The 15,510-nt window shown below is 43.5% G+C and overlaps 1 protein-coding gene across 1 annotated transcript; it reads right to left on the reverse strand.

Annotated features, from left to right (window-relative positions):
- Nucleotides 1-1,683: 1,683 nt before the first annotated feature.
- Nucleotides 1,684-12,507, reverse strand: LOC111975856 (myomegalin-like). Its single transcript, XM_024004512.2, has 4 exons — nucleotides 12,153-12,507; nucleotides 6,839-6,915; nucleotides 2,134-2,260; nucleotides 1,684-1,890 (listed from the first exon to the last, which is right to left on the reverse strand). The coding sequence occupies exons 1-4, from the start codon at nucleotides 12,339-12,341 to the stop codon at nucleotides 1,702-1,704; spliced, it is 582 nt and encodes a 193-aa protein (XP_023860280.1). The 5' UTR covers nucleotides 12,342-12,507; the 3' UTR covers nucleotides 1,684-1,701.
- Nucleotides 12,508-15,510: the final 3,003 nt, after the last annotated feature.

The following is a 15,510-nucleotide window of genomic DNA, read 5'->3' on the forward strand; positions in this document are numbered from 1 at the left end:
CTCTCTCTCTCTCTCAATTTCATTCAATTCAATTCAAGGGGCTTTATTGGCATGTGGTATACATGGTGTTAGACATTGCCAAAGCAGACGTGATGGTAGATATTATACAGAAAGTGAAATTAACAATACAGATGATAGAACAAGTAAACATTACACATACTCAAGTCAGAAAGAGTTCAAAACAATACAAGACAATTACAAAGATGTGTATGGTATATAATATTAGATCATACTTGCCAGATAGGTTTCGTAACAAGTACGAGAATGGATAAAGCACACAACTGGTTTAAAATAACATACAGTGGATCAAGAAATACTGGTTGGTAAGTTTGTACTAATGGTGTGTTTTTCTGTTCACTGGTTGCGCCTTTTCTTTTTGTGCAACAGTCACAAATCTTGTGCTGCTGATTGGGCACACTGTGGAATTTTCCCAGTAAATATAGGAGAGTTTATCAAAATTGGATTTGTTTTCAAATTCTTTGTGGTCTGTGTAATCTGAGGGAAATATGTCTCTCTATATGGTCATACATTGGCAGGAGGTTAGGAAGTGCAGGTTCAGTTTCCACCTCGTTATTTTGTGGGCAGTGTGCACAATAGCCTGTCTTTCTTGAGAGCCATGGTCTGCCTACGGGCGGCCTTTGCTCTAATAGCAAGGCGTATCTCATGCTGATCAGGTACTAGTCAAAGCTTTCCTTAATTTGGGTCAGTCACAGTGGTCAGGTATTCTGCCACTGTGTACTCTCTGTTTTAGGGCCAAATAGCATTCTAGTTTGCTCTGTTTTTTTGTTAATTCTTTCCAATGTGTCAAGTAATTATCTTTTTGTTTTCTCATGATTTGGTTGGGTCTAATTGTGCTGTTGTCCTGGGGCTCTGTGGGGTGTGTTTGTGTTTGTGAACAGAGCCCTAGACCAGCTTGCTATGGTGGGATGTCTTGCTCCAGAGATATTATCTATTCCTCTGCGAGAGAGAGAGAGAGGGGTCAACAACATAAATGTTCGCTATTTAAAGCACCACAGAGACTTTAAGGTCATTAGGTTGGGCTGGGGCCTAGAGCGCGTATGTTTTATGACGGTTGGGCTGAAGGTCCTCATGAAGCAAGTACTGTACTGCCCCACCTCTTGGACTGATATGTGATCCCATACCCCTGGTTCAGTAGAGGACAGTATGTTGGGCACGACAGCCACTGTCATTCTGATCAGTGTGTGAATGACAATGTCATTGTCAAAGTCAATGTGAATCAATGCCAATGCTAATAGGTCWACCAATGCCAATGCTAATAGGCCTACCAATGCCAATGCTAATAAGCCACTCAATGCTAATAGGCCAACCAATGCTAATTAGGCTACCAATGCTAATAGGCCTACCAATGCCAATGCTAATAGGCCACTCAATGCTAATAGGCCTACCAATGCTAATAGGCCTACCAATGCTAATAGGCCTACCAATGCCAATGCTAATAGGCCACTCAATGCTAATAGGCCTACCAACGCTAATAGGCCTACCAATGCTAATAGGCCTACCAATGCTAATAGGCCTACCAATGCCAATGTCAATACTAATGTGAGTGCCAGACATTCTCAGCTATATAATACGACCGCTAGGCAGTAGAGGAAGTCTCTTGTATTAAAGCCACACATTACTCTGAGAGAAACACCACACTGACATGCCAGTCATGCCTCAATAACCACCTGTCTTCCATCCTCACCTCTCCTTCTCTGCCACGGCCTCCTTCTGCAGCCTGGCTCCTAGTGACCCTCCCTTACACTCTTCCTCGTCCTCATCCTCCTCCATCTTCATCATCATCTCTCTCTCCAGGACCAGGCAGCGCTGGGACTCTTCCTCTGCTAGAGAGGCCATCTCCTCAGCCTCGGCCCGCGCTAGCTGGACCTCCTGACAACATCACAGCAGAGGAGGAGAGTGGTCATGCCAATAGTTTATTAACATTTAGTTATGGAGGGTTGTTTACAACACAATGCATCAGGTTTGAGGAGGGGAGATGTGTACAGTATATTTACAATAGTATTACTGGAGCACTGTATTAGGTGTGGGAGGAGTGGAGACATGCAAACAGGATTGAGGAGTGTCAGTGAAATGTAACCGCATCAGTGTGTGTATTAATGTGTGCGTGTGTACCTCCTGCAGCAGCTGGACCTTGGTTTCCAGGATCTCCCGCATGTGGCTGATCTCCTGCTGCCTCGCCTCACAGCCACGCTGCTGCTCCTCCTCCTCATTCTGATTGGTCTGGCTCTCAGACGTCGACCTGTCAGAGCACAGGATCACAGCGATACAGCAGAAATATAAAAGACACATCGCAGAATGAAAATATCACATCCTGTACCTCTATTTACATAACATATGTTAATGTAAAAATGATACATGTTTCTGTAGACATCACCTCACAGTACAGTTAGAGTTAGATTACTGCACCTCACAGTACAGTTAGAGTTAGATTACTGCACCTCACAGTACAGTTAGAGCACCTCCACAGTACAGTTTTAGAGTAGATTTACTGCACCTCACAGTACAGTTAGAGATTTGCCCTGGGCTGCTGCTGTTCTCAACACAATGTTGCTCTAACTGCTTTTCTACTTTGGCTATCAGTCAGCCTTTTTATAAATCTAATGACAATCACAGAAGAGAGAGAGCAAGAGAAATAGAGACGGAGAGAGAGAGAGAGAAAGAGAGAGAGAGACAGAGAGGGAATGGAGAGAGAGAGACAGAGGGAGAGAGAGAGACAAGAGAGAGGGAGAGAGAGACACAGACGAGAGAGAGACAGAGAGAGAGACAGAGAGGGAGGGAGAGAGAGAGAGACAGAGAGAGAGAGACAGATAGAGAGACAGAAGAGAGAGGACAGATAGAGACAGAGATGGAGGGAGAGACAAGAAAGAGAGAGAACAGAGAGAGAGAGACAGAGAGGAAGGGAGGGAGAGGGAGAGACAGAGAGGGAGAGAGAGAGACAGAGAGGGAGAAAGAAGAGAGAAACACCCCCTGGTCTAAAGGGACTGACTCTGTTCTGTACCCATTCTCCTCCTGGGCTATAAGTGTTGGAGAGATTTCACTGTGTCTTGACAAAGTACCTAATTGATTATTAAGTATTTATTTCCCTCGCATACAGTGCTGATGAATTAAAATTGGTACACAGAACTCCAATAAATGATGTTATGTTTGTGTGGAAGGATCACACCTACATAAACTGTAACTCATTTTTAACATTTTTTTTTTTTTAAATGTCCTGATTATAGAATATACAGTACCTGTTCATTAATTATAGAATATACAGTACCTGTTCAATTAATTATTTAGAATATACAGTACCTGTTCATTAATTATAGAATATACAGTACCTGTTCATTAATTATAGAATATACAGTACCTGTTCATTAATTATAGGAATTATACAGTCCTGTTCATTAATTATAGAATATACAGTACCTGTTCATTAATTGTACTGAGAAATAACTTTCCTAGATAGGGAAAACTCCTGCACAAACAAAAACACCCATTACTTCCCAAAAATATACCAGGTTAATGTTTCTCACAACCGTGTGGGACCACTTTAGACAGCACTAACTCACACTAGGATAATCGAATCAGAGTCCTCTATTTGAGGCCTTAACCTAAAATACTGTAAAACCCATAACACCTACGAGACATCTGTTTAAATAGTAAAAGAAACCCCACAGTAGAAAGTACACGGAAGGTGTGAGTGTTGTCAGAACGAGAGCTTCTGCAGTTCCACTGGTGTTGCTGCTGTGTTTTAAAAAATGTTTTTTATTTCACTTTTATTAACCAGGTAGGCCAGTTGAGAACAAGTTCTCATTTACAACTGCGACCTGGCCAAGATAAAGCAACAAGCAGTGCGACAATAAACAACAACACAGAGTTACACATGGGATAAACAAAGTACAGTCAATAACAATAGAAAAATCTATATACAGTGTGTGCAAATGGAGTAAGGAGGTAAGCAATAAATAGGCAATAGAAGCGAAGTAATTACAATTTAGCAAATGAACACTGGAGTGATAGATGAGCAGATGATGATGTGCAAGTAGAAATACTGCTGTGTAAAAGAGCACACCAGTATTTCGTCGTGGGTCACAGGCTCAGGGAGAGAGGGAGGGCGGGAATGAAGTACACTATGAGAGCCAGAAGACACTAACTTCAACCTTCACTGACCTACTGGCAACCGCCACCAAAACCTGACATGTGGACTGAGCTGAAGGAGCTGAGATACATGGTGGTGGAACAGAGAGTGGAGCTGAAGTTCTATAAGAGCCAGGTGGAGGACCTGAACACATTGAGCGCAGGTCATTTGTGACAGTCATATTTTAATGTTACCAATTAAGTCTCATATCTTATATTATTAGTAGCCTAAACAAACTCAGCTGTGAAAAGATACTAATTGAATGTTGTTCTATCCATGGGGACCAGACTGACAATCAGCGAGGCACGACAGAGAGAGAGAGAGAGAGAGAGAGAGAGAGAGAGAGAGAGAGAGAGAGAGAGAGAGAGAGGTGGAGGAACTGAAGAGACAGAATGCAGATTCCACATCACAACTTACAGACCTCAGCATGGCGTTACAGTGATGTTCATTATAAATGTTTAACGTGACTGTAATGAGAAGTCAACCTGAGGCACTAAACTACTGTACTGTGTTATGTTTTGCTGGTTGCCTAGGAGACCGAGACATTATTTTGCAGTCGTTCAAGTTCACCAGAGTTCAAAGGCGTGGTGCTAGTGCGGATCGTAGATGTACCAGAAAAAGGAAATGGAAGTATTACCTTCGGGAAACTGTTCAAATGTGCTCCAGACCCCTACATTTCCCTGATAATGGTAGCAGCATATGGACATATAAAAAGATMCAACGGATAACAGAATAAGATATTTGCTTGATAATCGCAATGACTAAGCCGTAGCTTTTAGTTGTTTATTCTTATCCATATTCACAGACAAACCAAAGATGGCGTTCTTCACTGCTCTGACTGACGATATTCAACTTGGACCATTCAGCAATGAAACTACTCTAACCTACATTTACATTTACATTTAAGTCATTTAGCAGACGCTCTTATCCAGAGCGACTTACAAATTGGTGCATTCACCTTATGATATCCAGTGGAACAACCACTTTACAATAGTGCATCTAACTCTTTTGTGACGACCTACAGCAAAGTCGTCACAAACATCGGCAAGGCTTACAACCAATTTAAAGGTACTACATCCTGTGCATCCATTTCAGCTATATGATTGACAGCTGAAGAAAAATGTACTTGTGAATATATACATATTCATTTCTTAAAGCATGTCTCTTCACAGCACCAGTAAGGGGAGTCTCTAATTCAGATACAACGCTCCATGTATCTTGACAAATATATATCCACAAACGGGTGTATTTTTGTACAAGAATGATCAGAGAATGGCTTCCACATATGAAGGGGACAATGATGGCATGTTTACGAATGTATCTAATGCAGCTGTCCTGGAGTTAGAGGTGGGAGATGTGGTTTACGTGCGTCTCCCTGTAAACTACCGAATCTATGGTGGTTCAGACAATAAGAGCACCTTCAGTGGCTTCCTGCTCTTCACCATTTAAATGATGATCTGATATGCTCAACGGCGTTTTGGTGTGTCGATGAGAGACCACAGTGTTTTCCCTCCCACCAATAAAAACACGAACCTAGTGATTTGTTCCCAGACTTTTTCCTTAATGTAATTAGGTATGGCGTACTTCTATGAGAAGTAACACTATTATTCTTGAATCTAACATTTAGTACTGTAAATAGAGAGAACAATAATAAAAACAAAAAGTGAAAGAAATTACAACCCTGAAGATGAATGAATTTGAATGGATTTTTAGTAAAGTAAGAATATATAGAGTAGATAGATGATGAAGGAGGGAGGGTTCTACTTTTGAACCAACCTTATAGAGGGAGATATATGAGAGGGTATAGAGCAGTGGTATTCAAAGGCAGGGTCACGGCCCCTCGTGGGGTCACAGATTATTGTATGGGACAATATATATTTTTGAGAAAGATAAATAAATAAATATAATTTTATTGAGTAAATATACATATTGGTTTATTTTCCTTTTAATAAGAGATTAAAATTCAATGAATTTAAGGTTATTTGTTCATGTAAAAATCTAAACGTACCAATTTTAAGGTTGTGGCATTAGATTTGCTGTGGGGTGGGGTCACGAGAAATTCTTGAGGAAAAAATGGGGTCCCCAGAAATTTGGGTGTAAAAAACGGGGTGCCCGCTGAACAAGTTAGAATAGCAGTGGTATAGAGTATGTTGTATCTAAGGAGATATATCTCTACCACTGAGAGACACTGAGACAGACAGCTGCTCTATTTACAGACAGGTGCTGGTGCTCAAATACTCCTTGGCTCAGCAAAACAACCCAGAGACTACCCTCCTCTCCCTATCACCCTCTCCCTCTCCTTCATTTTACCGACAGGCTACCCCTCTTCTCTCACTATCGTCCTCTCACTTCATCTCTCCCTCATCCCTTTATCTTTAGTCCAACTATCCACAGAGGGCACTTCATACTCTTCAAAAGCATGTCAGAGCCTGGCCCTCTCCACCAGGCATTCCTATGGGCTTTAAAGCTGTTGTTAGGTGAGTCTACATGACAGAGGGAGGGTTAAGACGGGTTAGTATAAGACCAGCACCCTCATGGCCTGAGGGCAGCTGTAGTCTGAAGAGTGAACAGCAGGAATCTATCTGAGGACCAGACTGAACAGTACAGGGGGGGTTTATTACCTCCTGTGTGCATATAGAGATCAACTGTACACTACTAGTATCTGTCTGTGCAATGACATGGTAGTTTACTCACAAGGCCTTGTCCAGAATCTCCTGTTTCTCTGTGAGTTCCTGCTTCAAGCTCTCCACCACCACTTTCAACTCAATGTTCTGGAACAGACAGAGAGAAACACGTCAAATTACAAAACAACAATATATCACACAGAAACCATGAACTGTGCATACGTAATATATAATGAAACAAAGAATTGTGTAGCTGTTCAATTCTGTTAAGAGGCATGAATTGACTCAGATTAGCTTCATAATATAGTATACAAACTGAATCTCCTAAAGTACACAACCCATATCTCAGTGATATGAGAGTGAAGCAGGTTTATAAATAGCATAGAGGGATATGAACACCTGCTAGTTCCCTCCCCAGCCCCCCCCCATCCCTCCCCCAGACCCCGTATCTCAGAGCCCTCCCCTCCTTCCCATAACATATGCCCCAGACACAGCAACAGGGACAGTTATAACCCAGGTACTGGAGAAGGACAGTAACTGTGTTAACAGTAGCTGGGAATACTGTACTCAAGACTTGTTAGATACAGAGTATGATGTATAACTCATACAAAGACATGTTGAATTGCTACCTGTTACTCTGTAATCTTACCACTGTAAAAACCTTGTTACTCTGTAAACCTGTTATCTGTAAACCGTATGGATACCGACACATACACTGCATGTATGGACATTGACAACACACACAACGCACGCCACACACACACACACATAAGGAATACATGCACGCAGACAAGCATAATAAACACAGAAATCAATCATTGTATTTGCAACATGCGCCGAATACACAGGTGAACCTTAACGTGAAATGTTTACTTACAGTCCTTAACCAACTCCTTATCTGTAACATTAATCTGGACTACTATGTCTCTGATCTGTCAACATTACTGGACTACTGTCTTGATCTGTCAATATGACTGGCTCTGATTGTCTCTGGTTTGTAACATTACTGAAGCTACTGTGTCTGATCTGTCAATTACTGACTACTGTCTGTTTCATTGGGTGCCATAACATTACTGGACTACTGTCTCTGATCTGTCAACATTACTGGAACTGTCTCTGATCTGTCAACATTACTGACTACTGTCCTCTGATCTGTCAACATTACTGGACTACTGTCTCCGATCTGTCAACATTAACTGGACTACGTCTCTCGATCTGTCAACATTCGGACTACTGTCTCTGATCTGTCAACATATAGGACTATGTCTGTTCACTGTCACAATTACTGGACTACTGTCTGATCTGTCAACATTACTGGACTACTGTCTTCTGTTCTGTCAAACATTACTGGACTACTGTCCTGATCTGTCAACATTACTGGACTACTGTCTCAGATCTGTCAACATTACTGGACTTACTGTCTCTGATCTGTCAACATTACTGGACTACTGTCTCTGACTCTGTCAACATTACTGACTACTACTGTCTCTGATCTGTCAACATTACTGGACTACTGTCTCTGATCTGTCAACATACTGAATACTGTCTCTGTCTGTCCATTACTGACTACTGTCTCGATCTGTCAACATTTTGGACTATTCTGATCTGTCAACATTATGGACTACTGTCTCGATCTGTCAACATTACTGGCACTACTGTTCTGATCTGTCAACATTACTGGACTACTGTCTCTGATCTGTCAACATTACTGGACTACTGTCTCCGATCTGTCAACATTACTGACTACTGTTCTGATCTGTCAACATTATGGACTACTGTCTCCGATCTGTCAACATTACTGACTACTGTCTCCGGTCTGCAACATTACTGGACTACTGTCTCCGATCTGTCAACATTACTGGACTACTGTCTCTGATCTGTCAACATTACTGGACTACTGTCTCTGATCTGTCAACATTACTGGACTACTGTCTCTGATCTGTCAACATTACTGGACTACTGTCTTTACTGTCAACATTACTGGACTACTGTCTCGATCTGTCAACATTACTGGACTACTGCTCTGATCTGTCAAACATTACTGGACTACTGTCTCTGATCTGTCAACATTACTGGACTACTGTCTCCGATCTGTCACATTACTGCTACTGTCTCGATCTGTCAACATTCTGGACTATCTGTCTCCGATCTGTCAACATTACTGGACTACTGTCTCGATCTGTCAACATTACGGACTATGTCTCTGATCTGCAACATTACTGGACTACTGTCTCGATCTGTCAACATTACTGGACTACTGTCTCTGATCTGTCAACATTACTGGACTACTGTCTCTGATCTGTCAACATTACTGGTACGTCTGGTCGTCGGAATTCGAGTCATACGGACTACTGTCTCGATCTGTCAACATTAGCGTGACTACTGTCCTAGTCTGTCAACATTGACTGGACTACGCTGTCTCTGATCTGTCAAATTACTGCTACTGTCTTGATCTGTCAACATTACTGACTACTGTCTCTGATCGTCACATTAACTGCTACTGTGTCCGATCGTCACATTATGATCTTAGACTACGGTCTCGGATTGTCACATTACGTGACAACTGTCTGCGATCGTGTCGAACATTACTGGAGCTACTGTCCCGATCTGTCAGACATTGACTGACTCTACGATGTCTTCATCTGTCAATCTACTAAGATACTGTCTGCTGATCTGTCAACATTACTGAGATGACGTTTACTGCTCGCTCAACATTTAGTGTACTGACTACTGTCTCTGATCTGTCATACATGTTACTGATACTGTCTCGATCTGTCAACATTACTGGACTACTGTTCGATCTGTCAACATACTGGACTACTGTCTCTGATCTGTCAACATTACTGAACTATGTCTGTTCTGTCAACATTACTGGACTACTGTCTCTATCTGTCAACATTACTGACTACTGTCTCTGATCTGTCAACATTACTGGACTACTGTCTCTGATCTGTCACATTACTGACTACTGTCTCGATCTGTCAACATTACTGGACTACTCTCTATCTCGTCAACATTACTGGACTAAACTGTCTCTGATCTGTCAACATTACTGGACTACTGTCTCTTTCTGTCAACATTACTGGACTACTGTCTCTGATCTGTCAACATTACTGGACTACTGTCTCGATCTGTCACACGAATTATGGACTACTGTCTCTGATCTGTCAACATTACTGGACTACTGTCTCTGATCTGTGCAACATTACTGGACTACTGTCTCTGATCTGTCAACATTACTGGACTTAACTGTCTCTGACTGTCAATTTAATCAGAGGATCATATCAATTAAACTGGCAGCATATTTTTCAGCCATGGCATTTAGAAGGAGCAAAACAAATGTTACAATCAGATGTTTTAATCTGATTTGATTCTGTTGGTATTGGTCATGGCTTGTCTGGACACAAAACATTGTTGTTCCTGTCGCTCTGTCGGTCCTTAATCGTTGCTCTGCACTTACAAGGAGATCATTGATGTTATTGTTATAATATGATCATGTTTTGATGATACTCACAATAACAATTATTTCTATACTTTGGATAACAACATGAAGACACATAACGTTTAGATGAGTTCTACTGAGGGAGCTGCTAGAGAGATGATCTTTATACTTCAACGGTAATATCAAAGTTGAATATTAATGAAGTAATCATCTATCACCGACCCAGTGTTTTATTACAGCAGCTGTAGGTGTCTAGTAACCTGGTCCTAGGTCTGTTTGTGTTGTCTTGCCAAATCCTTTGCATTGATTTGATAATGACAGCAGTGGAGTTGGCAAGACAGCACAAACAGGTCTGGGACCAGGCTAGGTGTCTAAGGCTGCAGTCAGAGAAGGTCACAGAGGTTGACACAGAAAGCTGATCTGCTAGTCTCACTGCAGCAGATATGCTACAGGCATATGATAAGGCATAAACTGTTCATAGAGTAAATGTCTGCAGATCATATCCCTGGTTTGACTGTAGCCTGCAGTAAGGTCAGAGGGGTGGATATAGAAAGCTGACATCTGTTTGAAACTCTGAGGTGTTCACTGGGGGGTCTCTGATTGGTGGCGTCGGAGGGATTTTCTCAAAAACGATTGGCTCCACTGACCCCAGGCCAGACAGCAGCTGCTGGGGTATCACCTTTGCAACAACGACTGGTCTCAACCAGTCTTAACCACATCAGTCACGTTGCCTGTCCAGTGGGCAGGTCTGTTTTTCAAAATAAATATACAGTACAACTTTGGGATCATGTGATCTAATGTAAGACATTCCATTGTTCACACTATTCATCATATTCCAGTTATTATTAACCTTTTACTGCAGTGGGCTACATCAGGGTCACACAGAGTGTTTCTGGGTAGTCTTAAATAAATCTACTTTCAAATAAAAGTATACACCTCACACACATGGTTATGGACTTTAAAAAGAAGAAGTGTGATATTTGAAATGATGAAATGTATTACATTTTGAGTTTGCATCTCAACATTGCAACTTATAAACATCACAGAAGACTGAAATATAACAAAACTGTTTGACATAGAAACACCAAATTTTTGGTGAGTTTTTTGGAAATTATGTTTATTAATTATGAAATTACAAAGAATATGAATAAGATTCTACCCAAGAGGCCACTGGAGGGCGATTTGGCCATTTGACTACAGGAAAGGGGTTAACTAATAATTTTTATATTAGCTCTTTAAATTAGCTCTTGCTCTGGGTTTACTCTAGTATCTCTGAGCTCAGATCAGTCTCTAAAGACAGGGCAGTGTAATTGGCAGCTGCAGTTGACACTCAGAAACAGGTCTGAGACCTGTTGAAAAAGGTATAGTGATCATCACTGTCTGGGAGCTGCAGCATAAACAGTCAACAGGAAGAGAGCTGGAAACTACAGTATGTACCGTAAACAACCATAGGAGATACACTGGGCCATGATTACTGTATTCATTCATTCATTCATTCATTCAATTGCATGACTTAGCATAATTCGTTCATCATCTGGAGCTAAATAAACATGTTGATGTATGATGAACCCAGACCACACAGCATAGACCTTCACACAAAACTCTCTCACCTTCTCTCTCTGTCACACACACACACACATAGCGACACCGCATATTCAATTGTAAAATAGCAACAAATGGCTATTCCCCCCCCATGAAGCTCCCATCCCCTGCCCCTGCACCCCCCTCCTCTGTCCCTCTTGTGGGACATCGYGGCTGCTCCTACCCCCTGTCCTCCACCCCTCAGTGCCCCAGTGAGACTCACCCTCTTGTGGGACATCACGGCTGCTCCTACCCCCTGTCCTCCACCCCTCAGTGCCCCAGTGAGACTCACCCTCTTGTGGGACATCACGGCTGCTCCTACCCCCTGTCCTCCACCCCTCAGTGCCCCAGTGAGACTCACCCTCCTGTGGACATCATGGCTGCTGTCCTCGTACTTCTGCTGGATCCTCTCCTCCAGGAAGTAGATCCTCAGCTTCAGGCTGAAGTTCTCCTTCTTCAGGTCATTTAGGTGCTGAGAAATAGTACGGTAACCACGGAAACTGTTAGACATGGTGACGGGTTTTTCACAGGGGGCAACAGAGCCCCCCATTCAGTCCCGCATCCTAACTAAAGCAACACTGAATAAAAACATAATAACATGAACAAAGAAGATTTCAAATCTATCAGTAGAACAGTCCTTACTGTCTAACTGTCAACAACTCTAACAGTCAACTATGAAGTGACAGTGAAACTCAGAGAGGAGAGCTGCCCCGTTTTCGACATGGAGGGGTGGGGGCTGGGGGTGTTAGAGGAGGGGGGGTGTTAGAGGGTTGTGTCTGAGTTTCTTTTTTTAACACTGGGAAGTTATTCCAGGAATCTGACACAGGCTGGAGAGAATGGCTCAGACAGACCTCAGGCAGTGCTGTTCTGCTACTGTAGCTGATAGCGAACACATACTGTATGTCACTACTTTTGTACAGTAGCATCCCCTCCCCCCCATCCACCTAGAAGTGGACTTGGTGATTTGGAGGCCATCCACTCAGGAGGGGACTTGGTGATTTGGAGGACCCAGGCAGAGGCCAGTCTGAGCCCCCCCCCCCCTTATTCCCGCTGATTTTTTAATGATCTTTTAATGTGCCATGAACACAACCAGTCATGATGTTTTCATCTAATTGTCAAACAAATCACTTCAAAAAGTAGGTTACCTTCGCACGTTCATCCAAAATAATTCCAGCATCCGAACAGTGCACTGTGCACCCGCCAACTTTCTTTCAATTAGCAAGTGGCTGAAACGATCTCACCAGAGAAAGCATCCGAGCGAAACAGTGACTCTCTGTCTTGCTACATGTAACCCACGTATCTGATGCTGTCTGGCCAGAAACAGTATGACATATTATTTTTTGGGCCAGACGGCATCAGATACATGGGCTACACATACATGTCCTCTGCCTCGACGAWGATGGCAGTATTATTACATCCCCCAAAGTTAACCCACACTGGGCTAGGGATAAAAACTGCAGCCAATAACCCCACAACCCTCCACCCCATACCAGTGCACATACAGGCAGAAACTGCAAAACACCTAAACAAGTTGAACTGGATCCAGAAATGCTGAGACAACACTGTATATGTATATCGAGAGTGAAGCATATGAGATGTGAACGTCAACATGACAACCACCATACTAGACGCTATCTGATCAGAAGGGGGTGCTATAGCACCACTCTCCTGCCCTGTTCACCTGAGTTAGTGGAAAAACTACACTCTGGAATGCTTCACTGATCCAAGGATATTTTTAGGAGCTATCATGCTCTGGCTGTCGCTGTGGAATTCCAGACTGGGAACTGGCGCTCAGACGAGTAGCGCTGTCCTGTGGGCCGTGAGGGGTAGAAGGGTAGTGGAGGAGAAGGAAAGACACTAAAACAGATTGACTCACACACACACACACGCACGCACGCACACACACACACACACACACACACACACACACAAAAAAAACACACACACCAATGAGATGGTGTATGAAAAGTAGACCATACAAACAGTAAGCAAACAAGACTGGCCAGGACAGCGACTGAGTGGCTGAGACGCAAACAGGTCAGAGAATGCTCATCATGTGTGACAACACTGTATTCCATCATATAGGATACAGCAGAGCTGTAGGGAGAGCACCCCAGTCCAGTCCACCCATTACAATCAATACAATATATGTCATCTGTCATAATGTATAGGATACAGCAGAGCTGGAGAGAACACCAGACAACCCATAACACACTGCAACCCAATTAGAGCTCATTCAGAAGAGATCATTGAATGTATTACCCAACCAGCTGCATGTAAAATGAAACCATCCCTATTCTATCAATGTACTTTCCCATTCCCGACGTCTGCTCATCCTTTTCCGACGTCTGCTCATCCCTTTCTGCTTCATCCCTTTCGACGTCTGCTCATCCTTTTCCATTTCTGCTCATCCCTTTCCGACGTCTGCTCATCCCTTTCCCTTTCTGCTCATCCCTTCCATTTCTGCTCATCCTTTCCATTTGCTCGATCCCTTTCCGACGTCTGCTCATCCCTTTCCATTTCTGCTCATCCCTGTTCCATTCTGCTCATCCCTTCCGACGCTGCTCATCCCTTTCATCATCCCTTTCGACATCTGCTCATCCTTTTCCATTCTGCTCATCCCTTCGACGTCTGCTCATCCCTTCCCTTTCTGCTCATCCCTTTACCTTTCTGCTCATCCCTTACCTTCTGCTCATCGTTCTAGTGAACAGTACTACATGAGATAGAGAGCATGCAGACATTTTCCAGAGTCCCGTACCAACTTTTAATTGTACCCCACTGGTTTGTATTACTGGGGTGTATCTAAACCTCCATTATTACAATCAGACTGGATTTAAAGCCGTGCAGATAAATATTGCGAGTAGTGAAAGGCTCCCTACGTCACACCAGCCACATCTTATAGACATTTTCCAGCAGTGACTTCCCTCCCTGTCAAGCAGAGGCCGAGCCGCGTCCCATTCCCAACCCCTACCCCCCTTAATTTGCATTTCCCTAGACCGCTATTGTGTTCCATGGTGACGCCTTGTCAATTGGCAGTTCATAACAGCCTTACTAACCCCTTCCTCCATGTGTCGAGAAGGCAGTTTGGGGAACAGCGTCATGATGGAGAGAGGCAGGACGGCAGTATTTCCACCCGACATAGAGAAGAGGGCGGGAAGGCAGTATTCCACTTCTGACATAGGAGAGAGGAGACGAGGCAGGAGGCAGTATTCACCCAGACATAGGAGAGACGCAGGAGGCAGTATTCCACCCGGAATAGACGAGGGAGAGAGGCGGAGCAAGGTATTTCCACCCGACATAGGAAGAGAGGCGGGAGGGCAGGAGGCATATTCCACCGACATAGGAGAGAGGAGAGCAATGCGCGGGAAGCAGTATTTCCACCCGACATTCAGAAGAAGGCGGAGGCGTATTCCACCCCGACATAGAGAGAGCGGGAGCAGGAGCAGTATGTTCCACCCGACTATAGGAGAGAGGAGAGAGCGGGAGGCAGATTCCACACCGACATAGAAGAGAGGCGGGAGGCAGGAGGCAGTATTCACCCGACATAGAGAAGGATGAGAGCGGAGGCAGTATTCCACCGACATAGGCGGGAGTACCGCTAGAGGCGAGCGAGGCAGTATTCCACACGCGACATAAGAGGAGAGGGCGAGCAGGTATTCCACCCGACTAGAGAGAGCGAGGCAGGAGGCAGTATCCACCCGACATAAGAGAGAGAGAGC

The sequence above is a fragment of the Salvelinus sp. IW2-2015 genome, linkage group LG16, assembly GCF_002910315.2.
Source record: "Salvelinus sp. IW2-2015 linkage group LG16, ASM291031v2, whole genome shotgun sequence".
Lineage (NCBI taxonomy): Eukaryota > Metazoa > Chordata > Actinopteri > Salmoniformes > Salmonidae > Salvelinus > Salvelinus sp. IW2-2015.